This window comes from Falco rusticolus, chromosome 4 (genome assembly GCF_015220075.1).
Source record: "Falco rusticolus isolate bFalRus1 chromosome 4, bFalRus1.pri, whole genome shotgun sequence".
Classification (NCBI taxonomy): Eukaryota; Metazoa; Chordata; class Aves; order Falconiformes; family Falconidae; genus Falco; species Falco rusticolus.
This window is the reverse complement of record NC_051190.1, coordinates 55,685,133-55,703,504: the sequence shown is the minus strand read 5'-3', so window position 1 is coordinate 55,703,504 and position 18,372 is coordinate 55,685,133. Positions and strand designations below refer to the sequence as shown.

At 38.2% G+C, this 18,372-nt stretch overlaps 1 protein-coding gene across 6 annotated transcripts in view; it reads right to left on the bottom strand.

The window, feature by feature from the left end:
- The window catches only part of CTDSPL (CTD small phosphatase like), an 84,644-nt gene that overhangs the window by 13,677 nt on the left and 52,595 nt on the right, over nucleotides 1-18,372 (bottom strand). For 3 of the 6 annotated variants that reach the window (XM_037385703.1, XM_037385700.1, XM_037385704.1), the window contains exons 3-6: nucleotides 15,786-15,818; nucleotides 12,271-12,324; nucleotides 8,924-9,025; nucleotides 3,880-3,936 (exon numbers count right to left, since the gene is read on the bottom strand). In XM_037385703.1, coding sequence (XP_037241600.1) covers nucleotides 3,880-3,936; nucleotides 8,924-9,025; nucleotides 12,271-12,324; nucleotides 15,786-15,818 — 246 coding nt within the window. The remainder of the gene's footprint in view (nucleotides 1-3,879; nucleotides 3,937-8,923; nucleotides 9,026-12,270; nucleotides 12,325-15,785; nucleotides 15,819-18,372) is intronic. The other 3 variants (XM_037385706.1, XM_037385702.1, XM_037385705.1) reach the window with 2 other exon arrangements.

Here is an 18,372-nt window from a genome sequence, read left to right as displayed (position 1 = left end):
ACAATAATGAAATCTTCAAGTAATGACAAAGAATTCTGCCTGTGACAAATTCAAGCTCCTGTAACGTCCTGTTTTGTGGACTAGGTGCATCTTCTTAACAGCAAGCAGAAATTACCGTGTGTCCTTGAGGCTCGTTTTTCTGGTTCACGCAGTTGTGGTTGCCTCCCAGTGCAAGTAACCAAGAATAGGCCAGCTAGAATGGATACAGCCTATCCTGGATTACTTGAACCAGGCCACAGCCTTCTGTAAGAAAATCAATACATTTTGTACTTCACAGAAAGGAAGTTTATTATTCAAACAGCATTTCCCCTCACCAATAAAAAACATTTTGTACGTTACATTCAAGGTATGCATGGAAACATTTCTTTAGCTTTCAACAATTGAACCCAAGCAATTGCTAATTGAATTAGAACAACATACCCAAACACTTAAAAACTGGCTTTACTCACCTAATAAATTACATTCAAGAACGAAATTCCAAGCAACACCAAATCCAACTCTACCTGGCTCTTTACTCTTTGACAGTGACAGCAAGGCACAAAGGCATTGCAAATCAATTTGGATAAAAGAAGGAGCACCATACCCTACAGATCTTCACTCATGGGCGATTAAAGCTATACTTGATGCACAGTTTCTAATCTGGGGATTGTGATTGCCCTGCACTTGTTACATGGGAAGCATGCTCCAAAAGAGAGGACATGTTCTTGCAGAAGTTACGTCAAGGGTACAAAACAGGTTGAACATCTTTCTCCAGCCACTACTTTCACCCTCAGTAACTTCCTCTAAAGGGCACTCTCAGTTGCAACACATTTAACTGGACTTCCCAAAGTTTCTCACCTATAATTCAGTAGAGCAGGGGACCAGCTCTGACTTCCTTTTATTCAGAGAATTAAAGAGAAATGAGAGAATTGGCCAGAAAACCACCAGCTTGCATTAGAACTGTGCTTTTGTATCTATGCCATTGTTTCCAACACAAAGTGTGGGATTCACCTCCTGTAACTTCATCTGCCCTGTAAATGGGTGGATGGGCTGAGTCTCTGCAGGCATCTAAAGACCCATAACAGAACGAGAGGGACCTCCAACACACGAGTTATTTTCTTGTAAAATAAAATGACCAACCCTTTCTAAAGACAAGGTAAATGAAGCTAGAGAAAGAAAGACGGGAGAGGGAAAAGAGGTGTTCAGAAAAGCTATTTTTTAATCTAGGGAAGCTGGTTTACCCAGGCACCCATCAAGATTATGATTTAAATTGTCTTCCCTATAGAAGAACAAGAATCTCTCTGGCCTTTGGATTATAAATTCTGTAAGTGAAAATAAAAACCCGAACCAAAGACAATCTTCTTTGAATACCTCTGTTGCACAACAAAAATTTACATTTACCATGAACAAAACTTGCTCGGTAAGTCAGTCTCAAAACTCTTTCAAGCATACTGAATTTGCCACAACTTGTATTTTTGGTATACGAGATCGTATAATTTCAGATTTCCTTCTGAATGGGCACTTCTGAAATGGGTGTTTTCCACTTGATTTCCATGGAGTTCTGTCTAAGGCAGAGTTCAAGTACAACAATACTCTCTCAGACAATCTCCTGCTTACCAAGATGCTAGGCTTACTGGTAAAACAGGTAGGGATATGCACCACGGACAATATGGTTCCACAACATATGCTTTCACATATCCCATGACGTTTTAAAAATGCGGCTGTATTTCCCAATGCCAATGATTAGTATATAAACTGCTTAAGAAAATGGACAAGCATTATACAGATGACAAATTCTGACAGACAAGAAAACCTGTTGATAGCTGTTCGCTTATGCTCTAAGTGAATACAAAAATTCAGGTTTGAAGCGGGAACTGGTTGTCAAAGCTCTACAGCCTGTGTTAATGCACATGAGACTAAGCCAGAACAGCCACTTTTGCCCTTTAGGTTATTACAGTTTTTTTTAAAAGACTGCTGGCTAGCAGTACACTGCTTTGCCTGCAGAGGAATTACAAACATGGGAACCCAAGACTGCCTGTTCTGCATAAATACTATATAAATTACCTTTATTTCAAGGATTGCAAAGTCCTCACAATTAACTTTACTTCTACCGCCCTGATGCAACTGAGATATTTACCTATTTTAGAGATTAAGAACTTGAAATACAAAGAGATTAAGCAATTTCCTTGAAAGACGAAGGAAGTCTCCAGCAGAGCAGTCAGACTAACTTCACTTGACCTTCTCTGTTAAGAGCATCCTTCCTCCTGTTCACATTTAGGGTATGCACAGATCCACTCCCTTTGACCAGGTGTTTTGTTTTCTTTTGTTGTCTCCCATATGCAGTCATCTCAAGTACCTAACTGCATTATGCTTGATGAAGAACCTGAAAGTTTGCAGCAGGGAGTGGAAAAGCGACATGTTTTTGAAATGCTTGACTGTTAAGCCCAGCCAGTCTTTTATTGGGTTTTGTTTCAAAATGTAAATATACCATCTTGACAAGCTAAGTGATCACAATCCTACACAATTCAAAACTGTTAGGTCCCCTCTTGAAAGCGATCTAGAAAGTTTTAGGAGAGAAAAAGTCCACATTACAGCACCAAACACAACTAAAGCCCAGGTCAAATGAGGACCAACTATACCACAATATAAACCTCCCAAACCATCACTTACATGTTTTAAGCATTCAGTGCTGGTGAACATTACAGGTTTAAGTACCCTAGGTATCGAATTTTTCTACACAAAACAGGCACAGCTGAAAAACTGTCAAAGCAACTATCACTTTAAAACACATTTCAATCCACTGACTGATATTTAGTATATCATTTAAAGAGTGACAATTACACAGACGGTTTTCATAATAGGAAGTTAACACTATGACCTATCAATTGTTCTAAGATCAAAATACGAACCTATTTGTCCAAGTGAAAATAATTCACACAAAACACAACATTTCAGAAATTAAAGTATTTAAAATCTCCATTAAATCACAGCCAGGGAAGATCTGCAACTCAGTAACTGCATTATCTTTAACCGATAACAACCAACAGAAGCCGTTTCAAACAAATTGCAAGATTCATGTATCAGGAAGGCTCAACTTCACATTAGCCTGTATAACCCATCTCCAGCAAGAACTTTAATGTCTGCCTGAAGAGGAAAATTTATGGCGCTGTAATTTCTCTCATTCAGTGCTTTCTGAGATGACTACTGATTAAAGACACTAAAGCTAAGGCACCAAGATACATGAAGGGGATTGATTTTCAAATTATGGGTATTTTGCATTTACTGAAAACCATTTCAGAGTCTTAAGTGAAGTTCTTACAGAATAAGACATAAAAATTAGTCTCCTCGCCAATTTTGTCTGGACCTTTTAAAGATGCTGAAGTATATAAAAAGTCTTATCAGAGGAACTTAAATAACTTAAAGAAAAAAATGGGGACAGAACTTAAACATAGATTGCTACAGAAGCTGAAGAAATGTCTGTTTTTCCTTAATATTTTAATAAAGCTTTGTCCATATGAACTACCAAACAGACATTAAAACCAACTTCTGTCCTGTTTATCTGTGGACAGAATGTGAAATGCAGTATTCAAGTAGTTTTTTCTGGGCCTAGCAATGTTTGAAAACTCATCCCTAGTGTATTTCCCGTTTGAAAATGTTTTAAAATTGAGAGTGAAGTATTGAAGTCCTGAGAGACATATTCTGGAGAACTGAAAAAGTTAAAACTGAGACTTAGTAGTTAGAAACTACATATCTGATCAGACAGGGACACCTCTCTGGATGATACACTCCAGTACACACAGCTTTTGTATTTTGTAAAAGGACATGCTATTGAATGTAAAGCAGCAAATGGAGAATGATAGCACTCTGGGACAGCTCCACCACTAGAACAGCAGCACTTACCTGATGTATTGTTCCATCAATTTCAACAGGAACGATGAAATCAGCATTGCTAATTGGCTAGGAAGAGTGACAAGGAAATAAATCGACATTAAAAATAAGATCATTAGAAGGGAGAATTCAGAGGCATAAAAGAGACGAGCACTTACTTCTCAGGAACAAGTTAATAAGCATTACTGACTATACAGATCCACTCTGTGTGCACACCCTTTACACACACGTAAGTCAGAAGCCTTACACAGCTGTATTCACCAGATACTGCACTTCCCTCTTCTCTTGTATTTTTAAGGTTTGTACAATGTAATATCCATTACTGCTTGAATAACCCCCACTACCACTGACAGTGTTTGCCAGGAAAAAAATCTATTTTGATAACTCTTTCCTCAAGTCTGTGTGGATGACAAAGAAATTCAGCTATGTGCTTCGCGTATTCTACTCTGGGTCATCAATCAGTAATTAATTAAAAATAAAGATAGTGGTAAAAGTAATACCAAACAGTTATATTTGAATCGGGAACTGCAACAAGCTGCAACACGACTGAAGTCATATAGTTAAATTTTGATTCTCAGGATGCGATGCTTCAATAACATGCTGTATCAAATTAATCATGTAAAACTTAATTCAAAAGGGAAGTGCAGGCACACTCTGAGCAAGGTCTTGAATCCATTTTTCTAGCCTGCTGATTACAACTTATTTCTTAAGACTTACCATGAAAATCTGCTTTCCAAAGTAATTTTACTTGACCAACAGAAAAGTGTCCTTGCCGACAGTTTTAAGAGTACGCAATCTAATCTTGGCTACACAGCAGCGGTGGCGGGGGAACACACTGCTGACTGTTCAAGTGGACATCAAATTTGGCAGAACCCTCTAGTATGGCTCACACGTTATGTCCACGATAAAAAAAAAAATCACGTAAACATCCCTGGCTGTAGTTTGTAACTCATTCCACGGTCTGCAGCTTGGAAATGGCTGAGACTCAGAGCTGCCAAATAGAGTTTTAACGTGACTGATTGACAGACAATACGCTTCACCGGTAACAGCCTAAAACGAAGGCTGGGAGTAGTCTGGCTGGTAACTGGTAAGGCATTACTAAGCTAAGGCTGGAAAACCTCTGCACTCAGCTCTATTAAACTCGTACAGACTTTCCCACCTGGTTTTCAGGATGAGCTAACAGGCTGATCTCAAGTACCACACTAAGGAGGTGCCTCTGAACAATCTGTGAGACTAGAAACAGCCTTCAAACCCATTGTGGGGGGAAAGGGGGTGCCAAGAAAGCAGAGAAGCAGCCAACGTAAGGAGCCTTGAGAAGGAGATCACAAACTGGTGAGCCTATGCTCTATGAAAAATGGTAGGAAAAAAGAATCTTGCAGTATTAAACTGACAGCACCACTTTGACCCCATTCCCTGGAAAAGATGAGATTCCAATTCCAGCGTCAAACGAGCCTCCTGGGAGGAGAGCAAAATGACTGTAAGAATTTATAAGAAGGGCAACACCCTCTCTCAGCAGCAAAGTAATAAGCAAGATGGTTTGATCTGACATCTGCAAGTGCTGTGTCAGAGGGCAAATGAGAAGCTACACTGAATCTACTCATCCTGACCAACCAGTAAAGGCAACCAAACCTCCAGAGCAGCTGATGTTGGAAAACTCCATCTTGTCGATGACCGCTGCACTAGTATGATCTAAAGAATTCCTCAAATACCCACACAGATAAAATCTAGTTATTTTTGGGTTTAGCTGACATGAAGCAATTTCCAAGATATATTCCCCTTTCTGCTTCTGAAAAAGATGGAGGGGAGGCTCCCATTCATTACCTGCTTGAAGCCCCTCAGACAGAGGAGATACTCTGCAGCACCTTTAATAGCCACAGAACAGGTACACAAAAACGTTCTAAAGCTTCACCTTAAGAAACCCAAACGAACTGTCAATAAGACCCAGCCACCAGTTTTCAAGTGGGTGCCAGCTCCATGCATACTTTGAAGAGACTTGCACACACTTGAAGAATTTATATATGCATGACTCCCTTAAGCAAGATAAATATTCTGTAGCAGCAGAAAAAGAATAGGTCACTGCAAGTTGCTAAGGTTTTGAAGCCCACTGGTAAAACTACAGCTATTACTAAACTTTTGTAACAGGAGCAACACCAACCAGATGTCAGAGAAAACCACATTCTGTTTAGACAACTTAGTTTTTGCTAACAAATAAAACTCACCCTTAGACTTTGTAACACTAACCAAACTACTCTTAACTACATTATTTGCTTCCCCCACTTCTACTTCAGGTACTATGTAGCTTTCTTGTTGGCACAAGTGGTAAGGAAGGGAGCATGGACTGGGGTTCTGTGTTCCTCTTGACGGGAAGACAGGAGAGAAAAGTCTGCAAGAATTTGCTGGATAAAGGTTTCTGGTGTTGCACACCTGAAGCATGTACATGCCTTGAGTGGGAAGCACGGAGACAGAGCGTGAAAGACAACAATGTATTTCCATGGAAAATTTTTACTTCAGTTAGAACTGTTTCTATTTAATAAAAAGCTTCAGTGTTTTAAATGTTGTAAAAGTGTTTCACAGCCAGTTTTGAATACGATTACATTCCAGACTTGCATGTGGTTTAATTCATTTTATACAAAACCATGTTTGCATCTCCTTGATTTAGTAATTTACGATTTTTCTTCTATTATTGTTTTATGATGGGAATGATAACTATACTGTCTATCTATTCCTTTTTTACTCTTGCCAAAGCACCCCAAACTTTATTCCTTTAATATGCACTTAACATGAAAGACTAGTACCTCCTTGAAGCTTCACAAATATGCAGGGGCATAAAAAGACAAGAATTACCCTCCTTCAGATGTTGCTGCTTTCATAAAAAGCACTTTAAATATTCTGCCTCTCTGGCTGTGTTAAAAAAAATTATCTGCATTTGAAATATGAAGCCTATTTCGTAACAGAATTATGAATTCTAAAATATCATGTGTTTTAAATAAACCCTATTGTACTAAAAAATCACAAATTCATGTATGGTTTTACAGCTTTTAAGTGAGGACCTGCCTGGGTTGAGCAGACACGTTTTAGTTGGGGGTGGCGGGGGGAACCCCAACTGAAAGAAACTGCAAAAGTAAGCTGATTATTCAGGCAGAGCAGTGTGCATATAGGCGTTAAACCCACTGCTCTTCTGGAAATCCTTTGTTATTTCTGATGACCACAAATGGTCTTACTTAAGCTGATTTTTTTTTCCCTTTATGAAACAAAATCCAAACAGCACCACTGGACAGTGCTTGCCACTGAACAGCTAAAGCCATTTCCTCCAACACTTGCTTTTCTCCTACAGACTCCCACCACAGGACTTCACATCAAGATAAAGCCATGTAGCCATAACACTGCAGAAACTCCAGCATTTGCCTAATTTACTTCACACAGAAAAGGACCGGTTTTCTTTTCCTAACACAAAACATTATTCAAGTGTTCAAGATTAAGTAGAATAATCTTTTGATTTTTCTTAAGTATCTACTTAACATCATTTAAATGCCCATTAAATATCATTTGAATAATGGGATGATTAAAATGAGCCCACTAAAAAAGCACTCTGCAATAAAGGCAAACCTCAATCCTAAAAGAAAGGATTTACACTATATCAACCATTAAACAGGTATTTTTTTAAAAACGGTTAAAAGAAAATAACCACCTAAACTGAATCTCATTTTGTTTCAAAAACCAGAAAAATCACAGCAGTTACCCACAGCACTCAGAAAGCAAACTTATTTTTACATTTCAGATAACACTAGACTTCATTATTTTTATGTAAATTCAGACATTTATATTCAGCTTTCCCTTCCTGCTTTTGGCTCTCATATAACTGGGGAGCCATGGTCCCTCCCTTCCCAACCCAGCTGTGTTTCTGACCTCCGTGGAAAATTCTCTACTGCAAGTTCAGTCTGGGTACAGAAGACAAGGATCTGGCAGTGAGGTTAAGAGGTTCCTGCATGCCACCACAAACTGTTACATACCATTTGGCACAATAAAGAGAGTAATCTCTTTGTTTCAGTTTGAGGCACAGGAATGTTTGTTCTAGTATCTCCATATAAGGTCTTCTTTAAGTCAACAAAGACAGGCTGTTGCCAAAATCTAACCACAACATGAATTATGGTTCGCATATTTAAATGCTGGCAACTAAATATTGCAGGATTAAAATGCTGAGTTTATGCTAGCAGTGAAAAATGGAGCGCAACCAAAACTAGAAGACTATGAAGTTGGTAATTCTAGTTTGCTACTAGTAAGGAAACATACTATTAATTCTTATAAATTCTCCAGTCGAAGTACAAAACTATATACTGACACTGATGAGAAATGCTAACAGTACTCTGAGACAATTTAGGTATTTTTGAATTCTCCTATTGTAATTTTAGCCCTACTTAAACAATAGAAAAATACCACTACTTCCATCACACACTGAAATTTGAGGGGTTATAGAAGCTGCTTCTAGAAGATGACTGACTCATCAGCTATAGCTAACACTATTTGCTTTACTGTTGTGAAAGCTAATTACTTAAAAACACTTACTGCAATTGGGACGGCAGCTAGATACAGAAAGCAATCTTCTCCAGCAACACAGCACAACAATCACTGGTGCCCCAAATCAACTGGTTTAAGGTATGCCTACCTAGCATAAAGCTGTACTGTGTTTCCACTCTCCTGGACTAACTATGGCATCATGTAAACATCAAAAACGAAACTTATTTTCAGAGCAACAAGTTTTATACCTGTTAAAATACAGGTCTCTGTTGGAATAGTTGCCATTTGAAGCCATAAAGTCAGTAACTACTCCAGGCCTTGTTGCAGTCAGTGTGACTTTCTCAGAATCAAAAAACCAGCAATGTCTGTGTTACCCCCCTTACAGCTAAAATCGGATGAATAATCATAGGGGTAACAATGGGAACTACCAGGCTTCCTGGGAGAGCCTGTAAGACCAGTTAATGTGTTAAGACACTTAACAGTTCCTACAACATTCACTGACAGATTCAAGTTGCAAGAAATTGCTTTTGAATTTACTTACCTTAAATGAACTGTGCACTAAAGTTTCATCTAAATCAATGACCACACACTTCTTCCCATAGTCTGATGCTGTCAGTTCTGGCAGGAGGTATTTAGCTGGTGGCTAAAAACAAAAAGAAAAGAGGAAGACAACAAAAAAAAGTAAAACCTCTATTGAAGAGGCACTCTTCTGCCAACATCACTATTCTATTAATTACTGGGAACTGAAATACATGACTCGAAGTTGAATGTTTTTCTGGGCTCATTGCAAGTACATGTATGGAAATCAATGGCTCACGCAATACCCATATAGACTTTTTCCCTTTTTTTTTTTTTTTTTTTTAAATGAGAAACTGACTTAGAATGATCTCCAAAGCATTGGAAATGAAAATGGCAAAACACCATCACTAACTAAAAAACCGAGAAAAACAGGACATTTGATAGAATGGTATCTTTTTCCAGTGGCCCTCTTCCTAACACCTGAGGTTTAGTTGCTATCCTGTTTGTTAGGCTATTCACAGTCAAAGCCATTTCCAGCCATATCACACTGATGGACATTTATATAAATGATTTCTGTTTGTCATGAGAGACGCTACAGTGGAGAAATCCGTCCTGGAGTAGGACAGCATTAGTAGTTTTATCTTCCAGGGCATGTCTCTACTCTCAGTTTTACCACTTGTGAGGGTGCTGACCAAGAGCTTTCACATGGTTACATTCCCAATCAAGGTATTAAAACTGCGGTAAAGAACCTAAACCAGGCTCTTCTACAGTACGCTGCCCTTACTAAAAAACGGTACCAATTACATGAATTGACAATTTTTCTGAAAGCAATGCAGACAGTCATGTAGTCTTCAGATCGCTCACTCCCCACTTTAACATACCAGTTTGCGATACAGTTACGTTATTTTACACTTTGGTACTGGATGCTTCCTGAAATAACAGGAATGGGAGAGAATGCTTCCACTTAGAGCTGAAACACTCACTTAAAGAGGTTTTTCTTTTTGATGAAGGAAAAGGACCAGCTTTATAGAAAAGTATCAATAGGGAGAAGCTCAAGACTGAGAGGATATTAAATTAATTAAGAATTGGATACAGAATGCTAACTTCATTTTTTTTGCTGTCTTTTTATCTGTTCAGACAATGTTGCTCTGGTAAGGATGCATCTATCATGGTTTTGTTCTTTTCAATAGCCTTTCGTAGAGGTGGCTGCAGAGATCTGAGGCCACCCCTTTGCAGACAGCGGGTGACAGATGAGTTTGACACCCTCCGAACACTTGCTTTAGCAGCAAGTACAGTTTATTAACCACTGATCGATTTCAGTCATCTTAAGTTGTTAGACACTGGCCAATGATGCCTACTAAGTTCTTGTTTAAATGAAGTAACTAACAAATGAGATTCTGGACTTAAAGTGCCTTTAGCTGAGGTGTAAGTTATTGGGGGATTTTTAGGAGTGCTTACTGAAACTGATTTATTTTCTTACAAGTAAGATCAACAACAGTTTGTTTCTTCAGCTAGCAAAATGGAAGCTGCCTTGCTTACAACCCCCTTGCCTCTATGCATTTTCTCTCAGCACACATCTAACAATGACCTTCAAAAAAAACCCCAACAACTTCTGCTTAATGCCTGTAAAGTATCCATCTGTCACAGTAACTTAGGCTGAAATTTATAGGACACCCTTTCAAGGTTACAGACAGTCCCAAGTATACATTACTTCAACAACTGCTTGAGCTCCACCACTGCTTGTTTTGCAACTAAGATCAGATCTACAGAATTTTGGTTTCTCACTTCTATTTCAAAACCTAAAAGGTATTTAGGCACCCCATCTCAATTTTTCATGTAAGAAGGATCCAGAATTGCAACTTAAATAGACTAAAAGGTTATTGAAAAAAGCCCCAAACCCATTTAAGACAATCATCTTTAAAACCCATGTTCTGATACTGATTTGTCTTTGAAGAATAGAAAAAGGAAGGAATGTCCCAAGAAAATGTAAGTGTACTTCTTGTTTTAAACAAAAGTTCAGTTAATTTTTGTACTCTTAGACTTAGTATTTAGTTCAAATTTTTGACCAAGTTAATCTGAAAAAGCAGTCCAAAGACAGCAATTTCTTCTGCTACGTGAATTCTTTTTCACACTGAAAATATCTATGGGTATCTTTATATATGGAAATAGATATTCATTCATATACAAATATGAGTATGAAAAATACAAGCACTGTCTTATCACAAATATCTTTGTTTTTTATCTGGAAACTAGTATGCCTGTCACCAAGAAAAGGATGGACATACACCAAGGGCTACAAAATGTGAGAACCTTCAACTCTGAGAACCTGAATTCCTTGACTGCACGGCAAGAGACTGCCTGTGCCCATCTTCTTCACCCACCTGCAGCTTTGTTTGCTTTCTCAAAAGCAGCACCCGGGAGAAGAACAGGCTTACCTGCGGCACCTGCACACACATGCTGGTTACTGCTAGTCTCTCTCCCTTTTCACTACTGCCTTAAGAGACAACGTGTAATTATTGACCTAACAATCTACCAAGACTACACCTAAAGGTTTTTCCTGGCGACACTCTCCCACTACTGCACACCAACCTTCCTACACGCTTTCGCTTCTTGAATTCAATCCGATCCTGTTTTCAAAGACACCTAGTCAACAGTTTGCACACGTGAAGATAAGAATAAATAAATTTTCCATTTCAAACCCCGTGTATCTGTTGCCTCAACTCTGAAAACACATTTGCCCCCTGATAATCTAACAGGGATAAGGAAAGTACTCTGAAGCTGAAGGCACTACTAAGTTGCAAGACTGCTAAACATCTTGTGTAGGGCTTTGGAGCAAGGATGACATTTTTGAGGCTTTAGGAACTTAAAGGATTTGTACATAGGGTCAATCCATTTGTTTCGCTGTTCAAGCTTTTCGATCTAAAGCAAATTCCACATGCCAAGAGTAGCAAAGCTTTTAGGCAGAAACACGCATTACTCAATATTGTATTTTAATTTTCTCACTAATGGAGACATATCCAAGCAGAATTCTAATTACCAGATTCCCACCATGGTTAATAGCAAATAGTTATGGATCTTTGATAATTTCTTTTTTTAAACACAGTAGCTTCAAAGATATCTAAGATGATTAAGAGTATTTAATTGTCACTATCAGCAACCCGTATTTACTATGTAATACTCTCTGAAAGAATGCAGACTTCCACAGAACTCAGCAGAAAAATAACATGTGGTATCTCAGTACTGTAAGTCCTAGCTTGGTCTTCAATTCCAACAAGACATAAATTGTATACAAGTTAAAGCTTTTAAACTAGTCACTGTTTGGAATTTATACATTCCAGCCAGGTCTCATGGCTGATCAGCTTAACAGACCTTGTAGTGAAACGACTGCTGCACTGCTTCAGTCCCGTGGAAATAGTATATTCCCTAAGAAAAAAAAAAAAAAAGGGGGTGGTGGTGGCAAGAAAACAGGACTTTTGGTTGAAGCATAAACAGCTGGTCAACACAAACCTTTCAGAAAATTACTGCATAAAACAATCATAACTTTTCTTCCCTGTAGGCCCATATTTCCCACAGAGTCAAGTATCAGAATTAATAAGCCCTTTCTTCGTATACTTGAAATGTTGTCTAGCCTAAGCGTAGCACATTAATTTGCTGTTCATGTTCCCTTCAATTCACGTTTGGTTGCAGTCTACGTAGCTAACAGCTTCTCCCAGCAGTTACACACAGAAATACTCTTATAGAAGATAAATTATTCCCACTTAAAACACAGTTGCCAAAAGATGCTAGCTCCAGTTCTGAAACAGGCAGTTCACAGAATTTTTTCTAGAAAAAATTGTAACAAGAAATTGTTTAAAAGTATGTGAGGATAAGCGAAAAACCAGTATCTCAGTGCTAAGATTTAACTTCTGCAGGGACTCTGAGGACTAATTTTGGTACTGCTCCTTAACACCAGGATTTTAAACTGAACAAAAGAAATGTTCCAACTCATTTAAGAAGGTGCATTAACATGGCTTTGTATTTTCATCTACCTTTTTATTCAAAAGAGTAAGAACAACTGCTGAAGTTGCTATGGGTCTACTTTGATTTCTCTACCGTACTCCTCTCCAAACAAAGCTGAGAAAAATCCATGAAATCACAGGCATTCTGAGCTACACTTAATATGTTTTTGTCAGGTCCATCATAATGTGTCATCTGTTTTTCCTAATTTTGTGTGTGTTTATTTCAGCCCTAAAACTAAGTAATTTTGCAACATCAGAAAAAATTAATTATGCTGCTGTTTAATCTATGCTTTATCTGGGAATCGTTAAAGTTCATCTTTAAAAAAATCCAAAGTCACAGTGTTTCTGTTTTCTAAAGAACCTAACCTGAAGTTGGAATATTTCTTGCTTAGTAGTTATCTCTATCAATAGCCAAGAGAAAATACCTATTACTTCAAGTTTTTAAATAAAGTGCAATTAATACAGGAAAAATCTGACTGAACAGAAGATACACTTCACTGATTTGCACATATGTACGTAAAGCAATGGAAGTTTTCAAACAGGTGACTTCAGCTGACTGACACATTTCATACATGCATGATAAAGCCCCAGAAAACCTTGTATTTTGACTGGAGGCTTCAGCTTTAATGTTTAATGAGTGGGAAGCGGGCACCACTCTTTTCAGAGTCACTAAGGAATTCTCTAAACACTTGATTCCATTTGCAATGAGCCCTATAAAAAGTAAATGCCCAACTTAATTGTGATTGAGCTGTTTAGAAGATTTTCTTCCTGGTATGTACAATATGTACAGTTCCAACAGCCCACTTCTCATCCATGTAGCAGAGCATCAAGAATTTCTGCCTTAACGGGTCTTAAACACACAGTTAAATGCTGTTTCGCAGTGAACCTCTGGGCTCCAGTGCTGTGCTGAGGACAAACAACCCTTGCAAGACTGACAAAGAGGACTGCTTCCATTTTAGGATTTTTTATAATATAACGTATCTTCGTTCCTACCACTCTCTCCATAGGCGGCTTGCTTCTGTCTTTTATTTAGACTATTATGTCCTAATGCTAGCTGGCTTCTGTTTGACAGCCAGAAGTGCTCGTACTCCGATAGTAAATGCGACACAACTGCCTGCGGTTGATGGTCGCTTGACAACACTTGCATGTCCTGCTGGAAGAAGGCATCTGATGGCATCGGAGAAGAGGAATGAGTGTGTTTAAAGTCACCTGCTCACTGTGAACTGCACGTCATGACTGCAAAGATATGCTAATTTTACTGACTTAAAGTGCTGGGAATATAGGTCAGCACAATTACAGCTGGGAAAAAGGAAAAAGCCCCCTTCTTGAATCACTCAATTGCCTACCACTACCCAAATCTAACAGTGCACTGCTTTAACATCGCAAAGACAGTGTTCTAGTAAAGTATCTCAATTTCATGTTTGTACCTGACAAAACTGTACTCATTTGTTGTTTCAAAATTTTGTTTTGTTTGAATTCTTATTAATACCTATGCTCACTTTTAGTCAAAATTTTATTTCAGCTCAGAGCACAGCCAGAACATATTTCATATTCAAATAACTACTAGCAGAGTAACTACAGTTACCAAATGGAATCTGGCAGGTATGTAAAAGGAGAAGTAATTTAGAAATCAGTATTTTCATACATACGAAGTTTTCTATTTGCAGACTTTCATATAAACAAGTTACATGCATGTACATGTGTGTACATATACATCACATGCACGCAAACATATGCATGAGCCACATTAGAATTAACTTCATATTAGAAATAATAGGTAAGCAATAAAGAGTAATTTCTAGCAGTTCTTAAATCCAGGAAAACGTGGTGAAGGAGAGAAGTGATCTGCAGAGTTAGGGCAATCTCCTGACACTACTGCCCCGCAGCACAGCCAGGGTTCTTACAGGAGGTCTTACAGTGCTGGGCTACATGAGAAGGGAAAGATGAAAAAAACGGTATCTTGGGGAATATTTGGGTCTTTAGGGGCTACCAAATATCTCAAGAAAGAGGGCTGTGTCAGTAACTCCACACATCAGCATGGCTATTTCCTGGAAAATTCTGCAATAAAGAAGTATTATAAACAGCACAGGAGCTGAAAAAAAAATATTTCCAGCTTTAAAAAGCCTACGTTCTCATACACACAAAAATAAGTAAAAAAAAGAGCAGCTTTTTAACCAAAAAAATCATGGAATAACTCGGGTTGGAAAAGACCTTTAAGACAGAATCCAAGTGTAACAACAACAATGAAAAGAAAGACTAAACTCTTCAGCTTGAATAATTTTTTTTCCCCCTATTATTTAGTTTTGAAAAATAATTCAGATGTCAAACAGCATTCCAAGGGAATATCCAGGGAAGATAAGTAGAAACATTAAGGCCCATAAAACCAGCAGCTGACAGGGAGAGCATCACCTCAAACGAGTGCAGTAATGCAGTTATGGTCAGTGTACTCTTTGTGTTCCTAGAGTGGTTTGTTTCAAAAAAATTACGTGGTTTCTAACTCTTCTTTTCAACCAGAATACAGGGAAAAATTAGAGGAAATGGTTTCTGTAACTGTCTCTCACATAGTGATGATGGGTCACCTTTTGTGTCAATTAAAGTAAGTAACTTCAACTTTCAGACTACTTCAAGCACTTTCAAAACAATAAAAATTCAGAAATGAATTTAACTGAGATGCAAGATGAAAACCATGTAAAACCCAAACTCTTCTTTTGGTCCCTGTACAACACCTGCAGTTCAATTCATCTCTGAGTATACAATGTTACAGACAGAACATAAAATCCTCTTGTTAACATGCAACACAAAACAGACCTGTTAGACTGCAACATAAGATGAATCAAAGCAAAAGTTATGAAAATTATTAAAAGAAAAAGGGATAAAAATACATACACTTGGTATAGGCATGACCTGCATCTGGTCACCCTGGGGAAAAAGAAAAAAAAAAAATCACTGTAAGGGTAATGGCTTTTAAAGGGTAGAACAAAGGTCTGAAGCAGTAAATGTAGCACTCAAACATTTTAAACTAAAAGGTCAAAGTGTTCAAGAAACCGGGGTAAAAAATAAATAAATAAAAACAGGATCTTGCATTTTAGTCACTGAAATGATCTGTTAGTATATCAACATTTATGATTTTTAGGAGACTGGACTGGTAAACCCCATGCTATGATTAATAAGAGATGACAATAAGAAAGTACCTGTATTTACTGTAACTTTTTCAGCTTTAAGGTCTACAAATGGGTATATTTGTCTATTTTCACTGCAGCAACAAGAGGCTTAGCCAGACCTCGGTAGCAGGGCAGAAGCCCACTCGAAGTTAAGTTCACTTGAGACAACTGCCTCAGAAAAAAAGGCATTTCCATGCAGGCAACAGCAAAACAGTCTGAGGACATGAAGATGATAAACTAACCCAAGGAACCCCACTTTCTTCACCCAGAAAGAGGCAACAGTATCAGTGCTCTTCCCATGGTCTCACTTTTGTATTGTACTCGGGAGAAGGCAAAACAGTCTCTGCCAACTTGACCTTCTGATCCTGGGCCCTGACACTGGGAGACAAAGACAGCTTCCAAAGGAGAAAGGCTGGTCACTGGGTCACCAGTTCAAATACTTAAGAGGTTTTGGGAAGCAGGAACCGTATTTTCTAAACCTTCCGATCTGTCAAAAATAAGTATTTGTTTTCTTGTGGGCACAGCACATAAAAAAAAAGGAAGCTGTCCCTTCTCGTACAGATGATGCTTAGGTAGATGATTTCATTCTTTGATGACTTGGACAACACAGGCTCTGTTTACCAGCAGATTGACTATCTACTGAAAGAGCTGTTTTCAATACCAAAACATCCTCTTCCAGCTGAAAAAGTCTAATGCTCACTTGTTTGGGAGTCTAACATGGTGTTGACACATCACTGACAAACAAAAGTCATTTGATACTATTCTCAAAGTCCTCTTTTTTTTATTGCTATAACAGCACAATTTTTTACTGAAGTTTGACCAAAATCCAGAGAAGATGATGAAGCAGCTAGAGAGCAGCAACTGGCATGAACTATCAAGAAGTTTGCTTTAGGAAAAAGTACCTGATTTCTATAAAAAGAAAGACATCACAGACCTGGTAAGAATCCAAATTTTCCTCAAGGTAATGGCAAAAAGAAAAGAAATATAATTCAGTACGTTAATGTCCTATTAGTGGAACATCATCCGAAGTTCACAGGCCATTTCAGAAAGGAGTGAATCTGAGTAGGTGCCAGCTGGATTAGCTGGCCTGTGATCAAACTGTTATCAAGGATATGGTTACGCAGGCAGAACACAGACTGTGAACCCATGTTTTGTTTAGTTCTGAAAGGCATTTTTTGGATTGACTGGTAGAGAATTCAACTGGAGCTTCTCTTCTGTCAACAGATGAAAACAATCTATGAGAGGAAGAGGCATATCCACAGTTACGGTACAAGATTATCTTAATTGTGGACACAAATACAGCTGTATCACTTCAGGTTTTCCCACAGGCTTCAAGAGGCACTCACTGCAGTGTAACTTGCTTTCTCTTTTGGCAGTCTCCTTGAGAGAGAGCTGCACCCCATGGTATTACTGTTAAACTTGACTTTCATGGGAATCCAGAACCTAAGTTGCTAAAGGACTTGCATTACTACTTCCCTTACTTTTCTTGCAGAATTTCTCAAATCAAAAAACAAGGAAAACAAGCTAATTTCCTAAAAGGAACCCTAAAAGTACCTCTGCAAAAATCAAAATGGTAATGATGACAACTGTAAAAACAAGCAGGAAGATAAATGCAAGAGTCTGCTGGTAAAGCGTAGTGTTCATGAACAGGCAAATACTTTTTAAAAACAACTGTGCTATGGGAAACTTTAAAAAGTGTTCTGTCTCATTTCCTGATGCCTTGGAACAGGAAGGGAAATAGGTCATAATGGTATCGTTTGAAATAGATGACAGATGACTGCATTTGTTGAAGTTTTTCCATAAGCTCCTGATACTGGTAACAGGACAAAGCGGTTCCTAGAATGCCAAAATTTCCCCACTGTGTCACTAATATAACCCAGGAACTGATTGCTCCAGCCACTGAAATCAGGGGGTTTTTTAATGGCACAATATATACAGATGAAACAATAAATTCCGCCTTTTCCCTTAGCTATGTAATTTTAGTGCAAGACACACAACATTTTCAGTACTGTGTCCATTCATTAATGCTGTCTACAGTCATGTACGGTATCAATGAGCATCAAACGACAGGCTACACTACTTTGCTTTTTTCAGAACAGTCTGTATTCAAAGATCAGAAGCTGTTTCATTTTAAAGAATAACCCCCTTAGAGAAGAAGCTGATCAAAAGAACAGATTTATCACATTCATTTCTTTAACACAAAGGTTATCTCAGACTGCGGTAAGTTCTTTAGGAACAATAATATAGTTACTATTTGACTCTTTTGTTGACTTGGAATACCAAGCTTTGTCTCTTCATATAGAAGAGTTTTT